General features: G+C 48.3%; 1 protein-coding gene and 1 long non-coding RNA gene across 11 annotated transcripts in view; one reads left to right on the top strand and one right to left on the bottom strand.

Annotated features, from left to right (window-relative positions):
* Nucleotides 1-13,470: 13,470 nt before the first annotated feature.
* Nucleotides 13,471-15,204, bottom strand: LOC148792018 (uncharacterized). Its single transcript, XR_016068622.1, has 3 exons — nt 14,718-15,204; nt 14,008-14,610; nt 13,471-13,790 (listed from the first exon to the last, which is right to left on the bottom strand). It is a non-coding gene; the product is annotated as an uncharacterized LOC148792018 (long non-coding RNA).
* A 389-nt stretch (nt 15,205-15,593) lies between these two features.
* ULP1D (UB-like protease 1D) overlaps nt 15,594-21,302 on the top strand; it is a 34,832-nt gene continuing 29,123 nt past the window's right edge. For 2 of the 10 annotated variants that reach the window (XM_010244676.3, XM_010244675.3), the window contains exons 1-2: nt 15,614-16,114; nt 18,154-18,205. In XM_010244676.3, the coding sequence (XP_010242978.1) occupies nt 15,830-16,114; nt 18,154-18,205 (337 nt within the window). In that variant the 5' untranslated portion in view covers nt 15,614-15,829. Of the gene's footprint in view, nt 16,115-16,444; nt 16,585-18,153; nt 18,206-21,302 lie in introns of those variants that run through there. The other 8 variants (XM_010244679.3, XM_010244674.3, XM_010244678.3 and 5 more) reach the window with 8 other exon arrangements.

Below are 21,302 nucleotides of genomic sequence, written 5' to 3'. Positions count from 1 at the left end.
GACTCTTCCTTAAAAGATCCAAGTGCTCCTTTGGGGAACGCCAAGTCCTTTACCTTGGACATGTAATCAGCGGACAAGGTGTATCTGTAGACAGCTCCAAGGTGCTGCAGGCCATTAAGGACTGGCCCCGGCCACAGTCCGCCAAGGCCCTCCGCGGGTTCCTAGGGCTAACAGGGTATTACCGAAAGTTCGTCCAGAACTACGGCCTGCTAGCAGCCCCGCTTACCAACCTGCTCAGGAAAAACGCATTCCACTGGGATAGCACAGCCGAGGCAGCCTTCGTAGGCCTAGGGGAAGCCCTCTCCTCCACACCAGTCCTCCAGCTACCGAACTTCGACCTTGAGTTCACAGTCAAGTGTGACGCTTCCGGCACAGGCATAGGAGCCATCCTTCAACAACAAGGGCACCCGATAGCCTTCTTCAGCCGTAAGCTAGTTGACCGCCATCTCAAACTACCCGCCTATGAACACGAGCTCATTGGCCTAGCCAAGGTAGTACAACACTGGAGGCCGTACTTGTGGGGCAGACCCTTCGTCGTCAAAACAGACCACTATAGCCTCAAGTACTTGCTGGAACAACGGCTGACCACCTCGCCACAACAACATTGGGTCAGCAAACTTTTGGGGTTCGACTTCCGAGTGGACTATAAGGCAGGATCCCTGAACTGCGCAGCAGATGCCCTGTCCCGACGAGAGGAAGACAGTATGGTCCTCCATGCGATCTCCCAACCAAGAGCCACCCTACTAGAAGACATCCGGAATGCACTGCCGCAGTCTTCCGAATGGAACGACCTAGTCCAACAAATACAGTCAGGGTCTGCTAACCCAAACTGGACCTTCCACGATGGGCTGGTATTTTACAAAAAGATGATCTACCTACCAGCCGATTGCCCCCTCATCCCCTCCATCATCGCCAGCATACACCAATCGACTCACGAGGGCATTCAGAAAACGTTGCATCGCATTCACACTGACTTCCACTGGCAAGCTATGAGGGCCTCGGTACGGGACTTTATCCAGAACTGTGCGGTGTGCCAACAACAAAAATGGGAGAATCTGCACCCCGCAGGCCTGCTCCAACCCCTCTCCCTCCCAACACAGATATGGGCCGATATTGCCATGGATTTCATCGAAGGGCTGCCCAAGGTTGGAGGGAAGTCAGTCCTGTTCGTGGTAGTAGACCGGTTCTCCAAATATGCCCACTTCCTCCCTTTATCCCATCCCTATACTGCAGTCTTGGTCGCCCATACATTCTTCACCCACATTTTCCGCTTACATGGACTCCCCGAGTCCATCGTCAGTGACCGGGACTCGATCTTCACAAGCACATTCTGGAAGGAGCTCTTTAGATTACAAGGCACGGCCCTCTCCTTCTCATCAGCCTACCATCCACAGTCAGACGGCCAAATAGAGGTGGTGAACCGGACAATTGAGATGTACCTTCGCTGCTTCGTGGGCGACCAGCCGCGGCGCTGGGTGGAGTACCTCCCATGGGCCGAATACTGCTACAATACATCTTATCACTCCTCCCTTGGAATGACTCCCTTCAGAGTGGTGTATGGTCGAGACCCTCCGCGCCTCCTGTCCTACGAACCGGGCTCAACGCGGCTGGAAGAAGTGGACCGCAGCCTGCAAGCTCGCGACGCCCTCCTGGCCGAAGTCTCCCTGCGCTTACAGCAAGCACTGACACGTATGAAAAACGCCTATGACCAGCAGCACCGCGAAGTCGCCTTCGAACCAGGACAGTACGTTTGGCTGAAACTCCGACCATACAGGCAGCTGTCCCTCAGGCGTCGGGGGCCCCCTAAGCTGGCTCCCAAATTCTACGGGCCTTTCAAGGTACTAAGGAAGATAGGAAAGGTAGCTTATCAACTCGAGCTCCCGGAGCACAGCAGGATCCACGATGTCTTCCACGTATCCCTCTTAAAGCTTTATGTTGGTACGCCCCCCGACCATGTACCTCCCCTACCCCCCTTGCAGGACGGCAGACCTATCCTCCAGGCTCGCGCCCTCGTCAGGTCCCGTGTCCAGCAAGGCACCCTCGAGGTCTTGGTCGAATGGGAGGACCTTCCCCCAGCAGAGGCAACTTGGATTCCTTGGACCGACCTCCACAACGCATATCCAAACCTCGAGCTTGAGGACAAGCTCGTAGTCCAGGAGGGGAGTGATGTTATGAACACCCACACCACGCGGCAGCAGTTGAGGCAGCGGCACGCGCACGGTAGGCACCGCGTAGCAGCGGCAACTTGAGCCGCGCACGGCACCGCGCGCACGCACCGTGCAGCAGCGGCACCCTGAGCCGCTGACGGCACCGTGCGCACGCACCGCGCAGCAGCGGCACCCTGAGCCACTGACGGCACCATGAGCCGCGCGCACACACCGCGCAGCGGCGGCACCATGAGCCGCGCGCACACACCGCGCGGCCGCGGCACCACGCACAGCACCGCGCACGCCACGCGGCGACAGCACCATGAGCGCGCGCACGCAGCAGCAGCAGAGCGGGGCCCACACGACAGCTCATAGGGTGGGCCCACCCTTATCCAAACACGTCAAGAGAACGCATATCCCTTATCCCATTCGTCCTTATCTTATCCCCTATTCTTAGAAGAATTTGTAGTTTCATTAAAAGTAAGTAGTTTAATTAGGAGTAGGAGTTTGAGTCTGTTAGGACTAGTCTAGCCGAATCCAACAAGGAAACCTCCTCTTGTAATCTCCTATTTAAGGAGACGCTATTATTGAATGAAGTATCGAATTTTGCAGTCAAGAAAGGAAGTAAGGAGAGTTCGGTGATCTCTTGGACAAATCACCCCCTACGACAGTCAAAATAGGGCCTGTACGCAAGGCCAAGGGCAAGGAAAGGTCCGAGGCTCTGACGGCGGAACGACCCGTGACACGATCCTACGCTCGGGCCCATAACAGTATACTACAAATATATATAATAATACAAAATACAATATTTTGCACTCTATATATTTGTATTTGTACCCCTTCCAAAATGAGCCATAGTCTCTATTTAAAAATAGTACAAACATAAATATATAGTAATAATACATACAACATAATACAAAGTACCAAATTGTGCACTTTGCATGTATTTTTACTCCTTACAATCTCTTTCTCTTGGCTGACGCTAAGCCAAACACTTTATAAAAATAAAAATTATATATATAATTGATGAGGGAAGATTTGGCCCTCCAGTGAAATTGCGACACGTGGCACCTCGTGACAACTAGGCAAGCACTCAGGCAACAACTTACCAAGTTGGTGTCCCCACCGAGCACCGATCTGGTTGGCCAGACACGATCTACACGCGGCCTGCGCGCGACCTGCGCGACCTGGCCGGATCAGCCTGCCACAGGCGCCGACCTAGCAACCTGGCCCGGAGACAGGCGCCGACTTGGCAATATGGCCCGGACACAGGCGCGACCTGACAACCTGGCCCGGACACAGGCGCCGACCTGGCAATCTGGCCCGGACACAGGCGCCGACTTGACAACCTAACCCGGACACAGGCGCCGCCTGACAACCTGACCCGGACACAGGCGCCGGCCTGGTAACTTGGCCCGGACACCGACCCGCCGACTGACACAGGCGCCGACCTGACAACCTGAACCGGACACAGGCGCCGGCTTGGCAACCTGGCTCGGACACCGACCCGCCGACTGACACAGGCGCCGACCTGACAACCTGGCCCGGCACAGGCGCCGACCTGGCAACCTGGCCCGGACAACGACCCGTTGACTGACATAGGTGCCGGCCTGGCAACCTGGCCCGGACACCGACCCGCCGACTGACACAGGCGCCGACCTGACAACCTGGCCCGGACACAAGCGCTGACCTAGCAACCTGGCCCGGACACCGACCCGCCGACTGACATAGGCGCCGACCTGACAACCTGGCCCAGGCGCCGACCTGGCCGCCTGGCACAAGCGCCAGCCTGACAACCTCGAGGAGTTCATCACCGTACCCCGGTTTTGACGGGATATGACGTCTCACCATTTGAAGGCTTTTCACACACCTAACCCGCGAGGGCACCACTATATAAGGACTCCAACCCCCAAAGCTAGGGAGGAGAAAAGAGGATGGTAACCCCCGCTCTCTAGCTCTCTTATTTCTCTCCAAGCCCTCTGTAATCAGAATGCTAACTTAGGCATCGGAGAGTCCCCGCCGGGAAAATACCCCCGGGTCCTCTGATTCAGTTCTCGCAGGTCCCTCAGCTCCCGCCGTCTACAAAGGAGAGAAAACCACCTCACGCTGAGGGTAGTTGGGTTGCGCTGCACCAGGGAGCTCCACCATCCTCTGAGTTGCAGACCGCCTAGGAGCAAGTCAAGTGACGAGTTCGCCATCAGGCAGTTCGCCACCAGGGAGTTCACCACCAGGGAGCACTACCAGGCAGTTCGCCACCAGGCAGTTTGCCCCCAGGCAGTTCGCCACTAGGTAGCTCGCCACAAGGCAGTTCGCCACCATGTCACGGGGGTAGTTCTACAACGGAAGAAACCCGTGCGGCGTCCTGGCCAAGGCAGGCCAGGACAAGCCTTTCTGCGCTTAGAGGCTAGGAGTTGCCCGATGGGATGGCTCCACCAACGTCAGTAGCACTGGATCATGACCTCAAGTCCAATGGCCGGGGCACTCTCCTGGCTCCGATGTGAAGGCGACCATGCGCCGATGAGGTGACTTGGCACCGATGTGAAGGGTCTCCTGTATGCCAATGATGACAGGCACCTGTGTGCCATGATGATAGGCAACCGCTTGGGCCGGAACACACCCGTGCGCTAAGGGCAACGGGATTGCTCAATCAGCTTGGGCAAGGGGCTGGCGAAGTGAAGGAACATGCTTGAGCCAGGCCCGCATGCCAAGCCTCCCTTGAGTATCGGTAGTGCAGTGCCGGTCCAACACTGTCCCCATGAGCAAGTGTGCGCCCATAAGGAACCCTGGTAGCCATGCTAGTCGTTAACCAGGGCCGCCCCACAAGGGGATGAAGGTCTAGGAGTGCCAAGGTTAGGCACCCAAGGAGGTCGACCACCCCTCCTCAAAGAGTACGTTAAGCTTTTGGTGGTCTGCCTGAAGATGACATCAGTTCTCCCAAAAATCTTACAGGCGAAAATGACGGGCATGTCCCTAACGTAAGCCTGCCAAGCGTAGGCAAGGCTAAGCCTGTGCTGAACCGTAACAGGCTCCCCCACTCAATTCATTGTCGTCCTCGACAATGACTCCTTCCGTGAATGGGCGTTTGAGTCCTGCGCCATCCACTCTTCAGCCAGTTCAGGGCTCGCCTGGCCAACCCGGGTCTTGCCTATATTGGTGTCCATTTATGGGGACGGAACCATTTCACCATGCCGACCTGCCTGGAGTTCATCCCCAGTGTCGATGTTACTCAAACCGCGCAATGGCTATGCCGTTGAATGTGAAAGAAGGGCCCTCGAAGAAATGTGTGTGCTGCTTCGCGGAGGTCCGCCCCATGTATCATCTTACCTCAAGGCTCAACCGTCTTCTTGGTAGCTTTTTAGTGATGCTACCGAACATGTTGATAGGTCTACTCCTGCTGTTGGCGATGGATACTGGGTGTACCCTTTCACCATGCCGGCCTGCGGTCTTCACCTCGCCCTGCGCGGGTTACTCAAACCTAGACATGGCTTATGCTCTCACGGCCCTCGAAACTACGCTTCACCTCGCTGGTTCGGGCTACATGTTCGCTCCGAGGGGGCCCCACGCTGCTGCCTCAAGGAGATCTGACCGCTTCAAACGCGAGTGTGGCAACTTTTACCCATGAGTTGCCGAACATGCACTCGCCTTGTGATAAGCTTCTGCTGCTGCAAGTGTTCAACCGGAAAACTGAGCATGTCCACCTAAAACTTTGCCGGTGTAGGGCCGCCATGCTCCAACGGCTAACGTAACCACATTCCTAACAAGGCCCACACGTCTGCTCCCGCATGAGGACAACAACCAATGCGTCTGCACCCGCAAGGGAAGCTGTTTTAGGATCATTGGAATGGGAACGCGAACATTGAATGGCCTCTTGATAGGCCTTATAAACATTCTGCTCGGGAAGTGTACCCACATTCCTATCAAGGCTCACGCGTCTGCCACCGCATGAGGACAACAACCAAAGCGTCTGCAACCGCAAGGGAAGCTGTTTTAGTGTCATTGGAATGGGGACACGAACTAAGAAATGGCCTCTTGCCAGGCCTGATCTGAACTCTGCTCTATCCTGGGTGGAGGTGACTAGGGACCGCACCCCACAAAATGCTGCTTGTCGAAATGACCGCTTCAACTGGCTCTGGGCTAATCTGCTGAAAACCATCTGCTGTTGCAATTAGCCAACTTGCTCTGATACCAACTGTCACTGGGGTAGTTCTACAGCGGAAGAAACCCGTGCGGCGTCCGGGCCAAGGCCGGCCAGGACAAGCCTTTCTGCGCTTAGAGGCTAGGAGTTGCCCGATGGGATGGCTCCACCAACGTCAGTGGCACTGGATCATGACCTCAAGTCCAATGGCCGGGGCACTCTCCTGGCTCAGACCGGTCCATGGGAGGCGCCGCTTACGTGCTAAAGGGGGACAACCATAATGGAAGGCGACCATGCGCCGATGAGGTGACTTGGCACCGATGTGAAGGGTCTCCTGTATGCCGATGATGACAGGCACCTGTGTGCCATGATGATAGGCAACCGCTTGGGCCGGAACACACCCGTGCGCTAAGGGCAACGGGATAGCTCAATCAGCTTGGGCAAGGGGCTGGCGAAGTGAAGGAACATGCTTGAGACAGGCCCGCATGCCAAGCCTCCCTTGAGTATCGGTAGCGCAGTGCCGGTCCAACACTGTCCCCATGAGCAAGTGTGCGCCCATAAGGAACCCTGGTAGCCATGCTAGCCGTTAACCCGGGCCGCCCCGCAAGGGGATGAAGGTCTAGGAGTGCCAAGGTTAGGCACCCAAGGAGGTCAACCACCCCTCCTCGAAGAGTACGTTAAGCTTTTGGTGGTCTGCCTGAAAATGACATCAGTTCTCCCAAAAATCTTACAGGCGAAAATGACGGGCATGTCCCTAACGTAAGCCTGCCAAGCGTAGGCAAGGCTAAGCCTGTGCTGAACCGTAACAACCAGGCAGCTCACCACCAGGCAGTTCGCCACCATGTCACAGGGATAGTTCTACAGCGGAAGAAACCCGTGCAGCGTCCTGGCCAAGGTAGGCCAGGACAAGCCTTTATGCGCTTAGAGGCTAGGAGTTGCCCGATGGGATGGCTCCACCAACGTCAGTAGCACTGGATCATGACCTCAAGTCCAATGGCCGGGGCACTCTCCTGGCTCAGACCGGTCCATGGGAGGCGCCACTTACATGCTAAGGGGGGACAACCATCATGGAAGGCGACCATGCGCCAATGAGGTGACTAGGCACCGTTGTGAAGGGTCTCCTGTATGCCGATGATGACAGGCACCTGTGTGCCATGATGATAGGCAACCGCTTGGGCCGGAACACACCCGTGCGCTAAGGGCAACGGGATAGCTCAATCAGCTTGGGCAGGGGGCTGGCGAAGTGAAGGGACATGCTTCACCAGGCCCGCATGCCAAGCCTCCCTTGAGTATCGGTAGCGCAGTGCCGGTCCAACACTGTCCCCATGAACAAGTGTGCGCCCATGAGGAACCCTGGTAGCCATGCTAGCCATTAACCCAGGCCGCCTTGCAAGGGGATGAAGGTCTAGGAGTGCCAATGTTAGGCACCCAAGGAGGTCGACCACCCCTCCTCAAAGAGTACGTTAAGCTTTTGGTGGTCTGCCTGAAGATGACATCAGTTCTCCCAAAAATCTTACAGGCGAAAATGACGGGCATGTCCCTAACGTAAGCCTGCCAAGCGTAGGCAAGGCTAAGCCTGCTTTGAACCGTAACAGGCTCCCCCACTCAATCCATTGTCGTCCTCGACAATGGGTCTTCCTCGTGAATGGGCGTCTGTGTCCCGCGCCATTCGCTTCCTTGCCAGTTCCAGGGCTCATCTGGCTAGCCCGGGTCTTGCCTATGTTGGTGTCCATTTATGGGTACGGAACCATTTCACCATGCCGGCCTGCCTGGACTTCACCCCTAGTGTTGAGGTTACTCAAACCGCGCATTGGCTATGCTGTTGAACTGTGAAAGAAGGGCCCTCGAAGAAATGTGTGTGGTGTTTCGCGGAAGTCCGCCCCATGTATCATCTTACCTCATGGCTCAACCGTCTTCTTGGTAGCTTTTCAGTGATGCTACCGAACACGTTGATAGGTCTACTCCTGCTGTTGGCAATGGATGCTGGGTGTACCCTTTCACCATGCTGGCCTGCGGTCTTCACCTCGCCCTGTGCGGGTTACTCAAACCTAGTCCTGGCTTATGCTTTCATGGCCCTCGAAACTACGCTTCACCTCGCTGGTTCGGGCTACATGTTCGCTCCGAGGGGGCCCCACGTTGCTGCCTCAAGGAGATCTAACCGCTTCAAACGCGAGTGTGGCAACTTTTACCCATGAGTTGCCGAACATGCACTCGCCTTGTGATGAGCTTCTGCTGCTGCAAGTGTTCAACCTGAAAACTGAGCATGTCCACCTGATACTTTGCCGGTGTAGGGCCGCCATGCTCCAACAGCTAGCGTAACCGCATTCCTAACAAGGCCCACGCGTCTGCCCCCGCATGAGGACAACAACCAATGCGTCTGCACCCGCAAGGGAAGCTGTTTTAGGGTCATTGGAATGGGAACGCGAACATTGAATGGCCTCTTGGTAGGCCTGATGAACGATCTGCTCGTGCAGTGTACCCACATTCCTATCAAGGCTCACGCGTCTGCCACCGCATGAGGACAATGACCTTCGCGTCTGCAACCGCAAGGGAAGCTGTTTTAATGTCATTGGCCAAGGCAGGCCAGGACAAGCCTTTATGCACCCAAGGAGGTCGACCACCCCTCCTCAAAGAGTACGTTAAGCTTTTGGTGGTCTGCCTGAAGATGACATCAGTTCTCCCAAAAATCTTACAGGCGAAAATGACAGGCATGTCCCTAACGTAAGCCTGCCAAGCGTAGGCAAGGCTAAGCCTGCTTTGAACCGTAACAACCAGGCAGTTCGCCACCAGGCAGTTCGCCCCCAGGTAGCTCGCCACCAGGGAGCACTACCAGGCAGCGCCATCAGACAGTTCGCCACCAGGCAGTTCGCCACCAGGGAGCACTACCAGGCAGTTCGCCACCAGGCAGCTCGCCACCGGGCAGTTCGCCACCAGGGAGCACCACTAGGTAGTTCGCCCCTAGGCAGTTCGCCACCAGGGAGCACCACCAGGCAGTTCGCCACCCGGCAGTTCATCACCAAGTAGCTCCCCCAGGGAGCTTGCCATTGGGTAGTTCGCCACCAAGCAGTTCGTCACCAAGTAGTTCTCCCCTATGGAGTTCGCCACCAAGTAGCTCATCACCAAGGCACGTCACCGCTGGGTCAAACAACGAGGTACTTAGCCAAAAAATTTATACATCACAAAAAATGGTACGTGACCAAAAACGGTTACATCAATTGGTGCCGTCTGTGGGAAACGCTACGAAAAGCTAAGTTCTCATCCTACAAAAGCTAAGTCCTCATCTTACCAAAGCTAAGTCCTCACTTTTTTGAAGCTATCACTTTATAGTTTACATTTTTTATGAACTCAAAAACTATGCAGGGGGCTAACAGACTAAGTAGCTCTACCAACCTTACTTTCAATTCAGATAATGCCTCATCAGTCCTCTCCGCAAGGTCCCCCCTACAAAGATGAGCTCTTCGTGGCTTCTGCGGGAGTTGACGGCCAACAGACTACATAGGCGCCCTTACTGGTCGAGCCTTCCAAGGCTCCCGTGTGAGCTGGCAACCTAAAGTTAGTAGTGCTGCCCCCGAAGGTCGAGCTCCTAGTAGCTTCTTGTAGGAGTGGGTGACCGGCATTACGAAGCTGATGCAGCACAATCATAGCTCGACACCTCACAGGCAAAGCCTACGGGCCACATTACTGCTTAAGACCCGGTCACCTCTCTGACACGGGCAAAAGTCAAAAAAGAGTAGACTACGAGTCACTCCCAAAAGCCTACGGGCCACATTACTGCTTAAGACCCGGTCGCCTCTCCGGCACGGGCAAAAGTAAAAAAAGAATAGATTACGAGTCACTCCCAAAAGCCTACGGGCCACATTACTGCTTAAGACCCGGTCGCCTCTCCGACACGGGCAAAAGTCAAAAAAGAGTAGACTACGAGTCACTCCCAAAAGCCAACGGGCCACATTACTGCTTAAGACTCGTCGCCTCTCCGACACGGGCAAAAGTCAAAAAAGAATAGACTACGAGTCACTCCCAAAAGCCTACGGGCCACATTACTGCTTAAGACCCGGTCGCCTCTCCGGCACGGGCAAAAGTCAAAAAAGAGTAGACTACGAGTCACTCCCAAAAGCCTACGGGCCACATTACTGCTTAAGACCCGGTCGCCTCTCCGACACGGGCAAAAGTCAAAAAAGAGTAGACTACAACCTGACCCGAACACAGGCGCCGGCCTGGCAACCTGGCCCGGACACCGACCCGCCGACTGACACAGGCGCCGCCCTAGCAACCTGGCCCGGACACTGACCCGCCGACTGACACAGGCGTCGACCTGGCAACTTGGCCCGGACACCGACCCGCTGACTGACATAGGCGCCAGCCTGGCAACCTGGCCCAGACACCGACCCGCCGACTGACACAGGCGCCGACCTGACAACCTGGCCCGGACACAGGCGCCGACCTAGCAACCTGGCCCGGACACCGACCCGCCGACTGACATATGCGTCGACCTGACAACCTGGCCCAGGCGCCGACCTGGCCGCCTGGCACAAGCGCCAGCCTGACAACCTCGAGGAGTTCATCACCGTACCCTGGTTTTGACGGGATATGACATCTTACCATTTGAAGGCTTTTCACCCACCTAACCCGCGAGGGCACCACTATATAAGGACTCCGACCCCCAAAGCCAGGGAGGAGAAAAGAGGATGGTAACCCCCGCTCTCTAGCTCTCTCATTTCTCTCCAAGCCCTCTGTAATCAGAATGCTAACTTAGGCATCGGAGAGTCCCCGTCGGGAAATACCCCCAGGTCCTCTGATTCAGTTCTCGCAGGTCCCTCAGCTCCCGCCGTCTACAAAGGAGAGAAAACCACCTCATGCGGAGGGTAGTCGGGTTGCGCTGCACCAGGGAGCTCCACCATCCTCTAAATTGCAGACCGCCTAGGAGCAAGTCAAGTGACGAGTTCGCCATCAGGCAGTTCGCCACCAGGGAGTTTACCACCGGGCAGTTCGCCTCCAGGGAGCACTACTAGGCAGTTCGCCATCAGGCAGTTCGCCACCAAGCAGTTCGCCCCTAGGCAGTTCGCCACCAGGTAGCTCGCCACCAAGCAGTTCGCCACCAGGCAGCTTGCCACCAGGGAGTTCACCACCAAGCAGTTCGCCACCAGGCAGTTCGCCCACAGGCAGTTCGCCACCAGGTAGCTCGCCACCAGGCAGTTCGCCACCAGGGAGCACTACCAGGCAGCGCCATCAGACAGTTCGCCACCAGGCAGTTCGCCACCAGGGAGCACTACCAGGCAGTTCGCCACCAGGCAGCTCGCCACCGGGCGGTTCGCCATCAGGCAGTTCGCCACCAGGCAGCTCGCCACCGGGCAATTCGCCATCTGGCAGTTCGCCACCAGGCAGCTCACCACCGGGCAGTTCGCCATCAGGCAATTCGCCACCAGGCAGCTCGCCACCGGGTAGTTCGCCATCAGGCATTTCGCCACCAGGCAGCTCACCACCGGGCAGTTCGCCATCAGGCAGTTCACCACCAGGGAGCACCACTAGGCAGTTCGCCCCTAGGCAGTTCGCCACCAGGGAGCACCACCAGGCAGTTCGCCACCCGGCAGTTCGTCACCAAGTAGCTCCCCCTGCCACTGGGTAGTTCACCACCAAGCAGTTCATCACCAAGTAGTTTTCCCCCAGGGAGTTCGCCACCAAGTAGCTCATCACCAAGGCACGTCATCGCCGGGTCAAACAACGAGGTACTTAGCCAAAAAATTTATACATCACAAAAAATGGTACGTGACCAAAAACGGTTACATCAATAATTATTTTATTTGATATACAAAAAAATTATGAATTATAAAAACTAGTTATTGTAAATATTAAATAAAAACATTATATATAATTATTTTATGTATGTATATAAAAGCTCGATTAGTCAATTAAACTAGCAAGCCTCATGAACTGAGTTCGACTCAATTAGCAAATAAGCTTGTATATTGGGCTCGAGCTTAGTTCAAAGCTCAATTTAAACCAAACCAAATCAAACATTTAATGAGCTAAGCTCTAATATAACTAATGAAAAACTCAGCTCATGATCACTCCTACTCCTCGCTAACTGAAACACGACCTTACACTATTATAATAGGTGTTTGGCATCGGTGCTAGGAACATCACACCGTTTTCTCATAAAAACAGTGTTGGGCATGTGGAGTTGTAAACATCGTTTTTTGAGAAAACGGTGCTTTTTTTTGGAGCCGGTGTTGCCACATATGTTTTTTTTTTCCTAAGAAAAAATACTAGTTTTATTTGGTACCAGTGCTGATAGTGACGTTTTCAACATGATCTATATTATCCCACGTTCAAGGTGATGCTATATTGATACCACATCATTGCACCACTAGCAACAATGCACCGTTTTCTTAGAAAAAATATTGAATTTGGCATTGCTCCAAACCACACTTTCCCTGTGCGATCTGAAGCAACGTTTATTTCTATAAAAAAAATGGTACCAAACAAGAGGGCGTCGTTTAAAACATCGCTTTCTTTGATTTGGCGCCTACATGGTGCCATTTTATCAGAAAACGGTATCATGCCAAACACAACCAAGAGTTATGTCCCATTATGAATTTCTCCTGTTTGTTCCCACTCACCCCTCTTTTTCAATCGGATGGCAAAAAGCCAACCCCTCTCCCACTATGGAGCCCACCAGTGCATAGTCCACGTTAAATCCGGCTAGTACCACTAGGGGTGAGCATTATTTGGTTAAAACCAAAATATCGAACCATAAATTTTATTTTTGTTTTTTTTTTTCAGTTTTGGGTAATTCGGTTCGATTAATTTAGTTTTTATGAATTCCAGTTTTTGGTTTCCAGATTTATAAATTCAGTTAATCAGGAAAAAAATGAATTAATTAAAATTCATTATATAATATGTAATATACAATATACAATATATAACATTTAATATATAATATGCTATAAATTTATATATTAATATATTATATATAATGTATTATAATGAAATTCAATTTCATAATAATAATAATAATAATATATAATTGGGTAAATTACAAAACCCCCCTTTACTATGATAGTGAGACAAAGACGCCATTCCCTTATCCTTTCCTTAAAAAAGACAGTAATAATATTTTTTAATTCCCATACTACCCTTACCCTTCTAATAACTATTCGGACAAGAAAAATGTTGTTCATCTTCCCCAACATCACCTCACGATACACGAACAACAACGGTGATCCCTAATGTACGAAACATACTGCATATGACCTCACGATACATTGCTGGTATTTCATCAAAATTCACGGGCTTTCTCGGTTCTGATTGGCAAAGTTCTTTTACAAAAAGTCTTTAATGGGAGTCGAACCAATGCACAGTATTTACGATAAAATATACCTCCTTCGAGGGTATCATACAATGGATTGCTGACGCGGAATTAGCAGGCTCCCGCGCCGTATCAAAACCTGACGTCAAACGGCCAGAACTGTAATGAACGAAGCTTGGATTCCATATTTCCATCCAAAGTCCTGAAATCAGAGAGAGAGAGAGAGAATCGGTTAACAAGCAGGCAACACCTTGATTACTTAAAAAGGATTCATTGTTGTTATTATTTTATGATGATTGATGACGATGATGTGCAGGAAGGTAGAAACACAGAAACCCTGGTTGTCGCTACCATCATCCAGTTCTCAAATAAATGATTGCATGAAATGAATGCATAAAGTTTCCTCTGAATCAAGCAACCTGAGTTATCGATTTGGAGTTAATGGGTTATGAAAAATGGAAGAAAAAGAAGTGAGAAGCTCTTCAACTTCGACGCATTATCAATCATGGCAGAACCCTTCCACATCTTCACCCTCTGAATCAAGCTCTCATTCCTCCTACTAGTCAGGCTATCCACTGAACAGAATACAGAGCATACTACATTTCACCCAAAAAATAACAAAAATGAGAAGAATGCAAACGGAGATATGAAATGACCGAGTAATGAATACCACTTTAATTTAATTTAAGTTAAATATCCATAATGATGAAATGAGGATTTTGAAAATCTTGGGAGAATCAAACTTTGGCGACTTCTTCAATCATTTTCTTCAAATCCGATTGGTTTTTCCAAGCCCGTTCACCATATCTCCGAATAAAAGGAAGAAAATAGGCATGGCAGAGCCATGAACCATAGCTCCTATGCTTCCCGCTATCATCAGAACCCAATCATATTTGTCCGCAAATGAGAAGAACTGGTAAAAGGGAAGGTTTTGTTCCTTTTTCTTCTCAGCCTCTGGCAAGCTTTTACCTTCTGTAGTTTCTGCCATTGGAGCCGCAACCGAAGGCTTCTCTAATTTTTACCTGTAGAAAGGAAACAATGTAAAGGGTGAGCAAACTTAGGAGCCTCAGAACAACCTCGATGCCGTATTGACAGTGGAAAGGAAACATAATTGGAGTTGGTGTTTTACTTGGATTATCAGCAACAAATCGGATCACTGTCCATCCATTCACTATAACTGCAAAAATATTCCTCATTGGTGGATCGACAAGATTGAATTTAGCCATGTCAGTTTGCAGATCGAAATTCCCAAAGCCCTATGCAACGATGTAGAAATCATATCCATGGATATGAATTGGGTGGTTCTCGGCTGAAAAGATACCTGTACCTTGTAATACAAGTTCATCGTCTTCAACCTTGAGACAAAGAGGAGAGCGACAAGGCATGGACCGCGTGGAAGAAGAAAGAGGAGAGAAAGGGGAAGGGGAAGAAGAGAGATAAGGGGATAGAAGGAGAGAGGAGGGAGAGAGAGAAATGTGAAGGAATATGAGGATTTCCGCCACTGCTGTTTGTGTACAGTGAGGCCGGGGAAGCTCGTCGGAATAGTTATTACAAAAATAGTATGGGAATTAAAAATATTGTAACTACTTCTTTGGATGAAAGGCCACAATACAAGGGGATCTTTATCGCAAAACAAAGTTCAGGGTCTTTGTCACAGACCCCTACTAAGGGGGTCTTTGTAATTTATCCTAATCCTATATAATATTATATATATGTTAATTAAAACTCGAAAACCTGATTTGAAATAAAATTAGATTTATTGTAATTCTGTTTCCGTTCGGTTTTCATTTTTTTATCGCCATTGAAACAAAAATCTGATTGAAATGAAATCAGAAACCAGATGATCATCTACGGCTACGCTACAATCTCTACAGCTTTGAAAGGTTCAATAGAAGAGAGAGTATCCACCGTTGATTGACTTTGTTTTACGATCTTATGGTATCGTAGTATACTGGCTCTTTGACTTGAGAGTGAGTATCGATTGGGGAAAAAAACAACGACACGAAAAATGCCGAGAAGAACCCACACAGACACAATACACGAAAAAAACCATTCTTATTTCTTACCTTCTTTTTTAGTTTTTTTACCCTCTACCCCCATATATTTTTTTCTTCTCCACTAGAGAGAGAGAGAGAATCGCCGGGAGTCATTCTGATCTTCTTTGGCCTGATAATCATTCGGTGCGAGTTGTTTCCTCTCCCGTATTCTTCATCTCCCTTTTATTTATGTTTCTGGAGAGGCATGGAGGGAGAGAATAAGCCATTGGACATCGACTGGAAAAAGGTTTTGCCGGTCGGAGACGACGACCCTCCGCCGGACCTGGTGGTGATCAGTGGGGAGTCACAAAACCAGAAGGACGAAGTCGAATCGATTCCCGATTATCAACTCAATGACAAGATTAAGAGAGCACAGAAAAACATCGGAGAACTCTCCTCCAAGCTCCCTGACAACGGCGCTAAGCTTCGAGCTAACCTAAAGCGCCTCGAAGAGGAGAGAGAGCGCAGGAGACTCCTCAGACTGAAAAAGGTCCTATTACGCTATCCTGTCCTTCTGCTATCCATCCCACTGCTTTTATGTGTCAGCCGAGTGAATTTGCTTTTTCTTCCTGTTCATGCAGTAACAATGACATGCGATGAAAATTTAGTTTATGAGCTTTTGCATATTTCTCCGGTGTTGCTTTCTTTTGCTGTATTTGTGGACTCGAAGAATCATTATGCATCGATTATATAATTATTTATTTCTCTCCTATGTGTTTTAGATCTCGAGTTTTGTAAATCCGCACGAAGAGCCAGTGCGACCAATTCCTGCATTTATTTGGTCAAGTCGTGCATTTGGTTACTCCGCCTCAATCTGTCGTGACACGGGCAGTCTTAATATCAGAAGGCTTCATTAAAGCTTAAACTACTGATTTGTTTCTTTGGTTTATTTGGCGCAAAACGTCTGTTTGGTATACCTTAAGAGGGAGAACCAAGGAGGAATGCTGGATTGCTTGTTAGGTGTATTTGAACCCCCTCATTATTGTTTAATTTAAGATGTGAAGTCTTGACACCCGGTCTAAATCTCTGTTGCAATTAACTCTAGTTATAGTTTAGTGCAGATTTTTGCGTGGCATGATAATAATATTAGCAATCCCTTGAGATGTAGGCAGGTGTCTTAATCCCCATATTTGCTAACATTTTCTGATATCCTGTTACATATAAAATGTTTGAGACTCTGAGTTTGATGGCTGGTTGATGGTATGTAAAATGAGCCATGTATGCTATTACTTTCGTTGTATGAACAAAATGGATGCTTTAGGTAACCAGATCATTTTACCAAATTCTCTGGCACATTGGTTTTGGAGGTTAGACGATTTTAAATGAGCTTTGCATTTACTATTTTTGCAATGTTGTCAAGATGATATGCTTATAAAAAAAAGCAAAGAACTTAGTAATTTGTGTAAGAAACAAGCATCTCATATTCATGCAAAAAAACAAAGGACTAGGCATAACCAACTGAACAAGGCATATCATAAGATGGGCTGACAACTTTACCATATTTTATGCGAGTAATATATGATACATTATATAAAGCATATATGAGCTCTAGCCAATTTTTAGGGCTCTTCTCACTCCTATTCACTCTTCTTTTTGGCCTTTTTTATATTTTATTCTGCTCGAAATCATTTTTTTCCCTAACTGTCATGCCCCCTCTATATATCACCTTTTTCTTTATATAAAGTAAGTTAATCATGAAATGTATAATTTTAACTTCAAGTTTACTAAGAAGTGCTTAACAAAAAGAAAAGTAAAAATGTAATACATAAAGGAAAACTTGATATGACCACTTTGATTGCCTATATACCTTATTATTACGCATTGCCTTATTATTTGGGTAACTTCCTTGGGTGCCTTGCCTAGGTGATGGGGTATAAAAGTAATTGCAGTGCTACAACTATAGATGTTTAATGTATTTATCTAAAGTAAGAAAGAACAATAATGGAAAATAAGAGGAGAATGGAGTAATGGACAGGGTGCCAACTGGCTCAGTTGATAAAGGTCTTTGGCTGGTTGTGGCGGAGGCTTGGGATCAAATCCTACTTTCACTAGGGTTGGGGGATGGACTACCCCCTGCTGTGCAAATTCATGAAGTAAATAAAAAAGAGAGTGAGGGAGAGGGAGGGAGGGAGGTTTTTTTTATTGGGTTAGTTGTGTGATATTCTACTTAAAACAACTACTTGCACACATAACTGAAGGAAGAAAATTTAGAAACTTACACCGTGTGATAGGAAAAAATTTTATAATGTTACGTGGCAATGGGAAGAACAAATGTTATTAGAGAGAGAAGGGATTTTCATCATGTACTTTGGGGAAACAGTAAGTAACTATACAATTCCATTATCATCATCTTACTTTGTGAACCATCTGGCCCATTTTACATCTCCTTTTTTTCTCCTTCATGTTGTTGCTTCAGAATGATATGTGTGTCTATGTTTATGTGCTTTAAATTCACGTGCATTTCCTTATAGGCTTTACAACATGCCAACATTAGATGCTTACTGTAGTTCCTGGAATTACATTGGTCAGGATGCTGATGAGTGCGAAATGGTAATGCAGTTACAGAGCTCACGTTTATCTGGTGAGTCATTCTCTTTAGCTTGATGCTAGGACACAAAATCTCTGTTTTATCTTATTTGGTCCTTTCTATTAATTATTTATATTGTCCCTTGTTTTTGTTGAGCTTAAAAGAAGTTACATTATTAGATGGGATTCTATTTTCCTTTTTCAGACTGCATATGGGTCAGCTGCATCAATCATATTTTGCCATTCCATTCTGTTCAGTGCCATATCCATTGTTAAATTATGGGTGCTTAAATCATTTCTTACTACTTTTGTCCAAGTATACTCAAATAGTTGAATTTTTATAATCATGATTCCAAAATCCAACCATGTGGAATCCCCTACAATTTGTATTATGATATCCTGATTATTCTGCCAAATCTACTGCCCAAGGTTCAGGCTATATTTAGGACTTGATTCCAGAATCTGCATGTAGAATCTGAACAAAATGAATTGGGTTCTCACTAAGACTTGATATTTGATGGAATCTGGATTTTATAATGTTATTTGAAGAGTTAAAGTTTTATATTTATAATCACTAAAGTTTCAACTTTTAAGCCACCTTCAGTTTTGCCATGCTTTTTTTTTTGTCATGGAAAATGTCCTTGAAACTTCCATACATATCATTTTTTTTTGAAAAGGTAAGATAAATTTATCAAATCAAACTAATAAAAGTACAAAACAGAACCTGCCAACAACAAGGCAGGCCTGAGAAACCCCATTACAAGCACCAAATTGACTGATTTCTCAGTAACTGAGTTACATTTATGTGTCTGATTTCTGGGGTGACTTAAACCCAAGAGATCAGTTTACCAACAGCCATCTGAACTATTTCCTCGGGCCCTCGCACTCTTTGTTTAAAAGTTCTGTTATTTCTCTCAGACCAAATAGCCCAAATCACTGCTGCCGGGATGGAAATCCAAGCCAATTTCCCTCTTTTCTTCAAATTACTGATCTTCCAACTACAGAGCAACTCCTTAACCGATTTAGGCATGACTCAACATATCCTCACAGCCTTCAAGAAGTGATACCACACCTGGGCAGCAAATGGGCAATGAATGCAGAGATGATCCGTAGACTCGAAATGATCATCACAAAGGACACAAGACTTATCTGGGATTTGCAATCCTCTTCTTTCAAGGTTGGTTCTGGACAAACATTTGTTTAAGGCCATTGTCTTGACAAGGACATTAACTTTTGATGGGCAAACTGAATTCCAAACCTGCTCAGCAGGGAAGTCCCCCACTGCCACTCTACTACGGAGTCTACTGGCCATAGATTTTACTGAGAAAATACCCTCCTTTGGACCAGACCCAATTTCACTGATCATCCTAATTGTAGTCAATGTTTTGAACTTGCAAAGTTTCCGACAGCCTTGTAGCTTGTTGAACTTCCCAATAAAAAAAGACCTCTTCTGAACTGAGGAACCCATGTCACCTCATTGCCCAAAACTGTGTATACTTCAGCCACCGAAGCATTCTGGTTGGAGGCACATTGGTAGATAAGAGGAAACTCTTCAGCCAAGGTATGGTTCAGACACCAATGATCTTTCCAGAATTTGATCCTAACCCCTTTACTGACTTTAAGACTGATTCCCCCATCAAACAAGGGGAAAACCTTCATGATACTTTTCCATTAAAGAATATCCCCAGTTAGGAGGGGGGGGGGGTTCTGTTGTTCTAGTTCTCCAGTTACCCCATTCAACCCCAAATTTAGAAGCAATTAGGCTTCTCCATCAAGCTTCCTTTTTGGTGGCAAATCTTCAGATCCATTTACAAAGCAGTGCCGAATTTGTCACCTTAATCCTTCTCAAGCCTAGGCCCCCTTGCTCTTTAGGGAGGCAGATTTGGTTCCAGTTCACAAGGTGGATTTTCTTTTCTTCCTCCCAACCCCTCTATAAGAAGTTTTTTTGTAGAGCCTCTATTTTCCTAGCCACTTTATTTGGAATAGGAAAAAAGGGAAAGAAAATAGGTTGGAAGGTTGGAGAGGGTACTATTGATAAAAAAAAAGGTTGGAGAGGGTACTTTTAGAATGGTCACTCTACCTCCAAAGGTAAGGTACTTTGCCTTCCATGAGGACAATTTCTTTTCCAATCTTTCAATTATTGGATCCCAAATGGCAGAAGAGGAGCATTTAGCCCCCCATGGAAGGCCCAGATACTTCACTGGAAGCTGATCCACTTGATTAGCCATAATATTAGCACATTCTTCCAGGTTAGGGACCTCACCCACTGGGATATTCAACTTTTATTAAGGTTGACTTTCAAACCAGTTACTACTTCAAACCAGCTGAGGATCCTAAGAAGATTTTCCAGCTGTTCATGAGAGGCATCAATAAAGCATAAGGTATCATTTGCAAACTGAAGGATATTCACTTTTTCGCCCCTTGGGGAAATTGCAAACCCTTCCCACAACCCCGAGTCTGCTGCCTTTTGACTAAAGAGAGTTAGAATTTCAGCAATACAAATAAAGAGAAGGGGAGATGGGGGGTCTCCCTGCCTTAACCCTCTAGAACTGTCAAATAAGCTTGTTGATTGGCCGTTGATCAGAATGGAGAATTTGGGGGAGGATACACAAACTTTCATCCAATTTCTCCACTTTTGCCCAAAATTCATTTTTTCTAGAACTCTATTTAAACAACTCCAATTGACATGATCATAAGCTTTTTCTATATCCAATTTATACACCAGACCTGGAATCCCCTCTCTTTTCCTAGAGTCTAACAATTCATTTGCAAATAAGCACTGAATTAATCATTTGCCTACCCAACACAAAGGCACTTGGGTTTTTCGAGATCACACTATCCAACACCCTTTTCATCCTCTCAACTAAGACCTTGGCCAAAATCTTGTAAAAGCTGTTTAGAAGGCTAATTGGTCTAAAATCTTTTACATGCACAGCCCCTTCAATCTTAGGAATGAGAGTTATAAATACATTATTCAGACTCTTTTGAAGAGAGGCATTTGAGTGGAAGGTCTGAAAAGCATTAAGAATGTCTTGCTTCACAGAATCCCAACACTTGACTAAAACAAGTTGGAGAACCCATCAGGCCCAAGGGATTTCTCATTGTCCAAGTTGCTGATTGCCATCTTAATCTCTTCCTTAGAAAAAGGTTTT

Source organism: Nelumbo nucifera, chromosome 4 (genome assembly GCF_055504915.1).
Source record: "Nelumbo nucifera cultivar China Antique chromosome 4, China Antique-T2T, whole genome shotgun sequence".
Taxonomy (NCBI): domain Eukaryota; kingdom Viridiplantae; phylum Streptophyta; class Magnoliopsida; order Proteales; family Nelumbonaceae; genus Nelumbo; species Nelumbo nucifera.
This window is presented reverse-complemented; position numbering and strand designations above follow the sequence as displayed.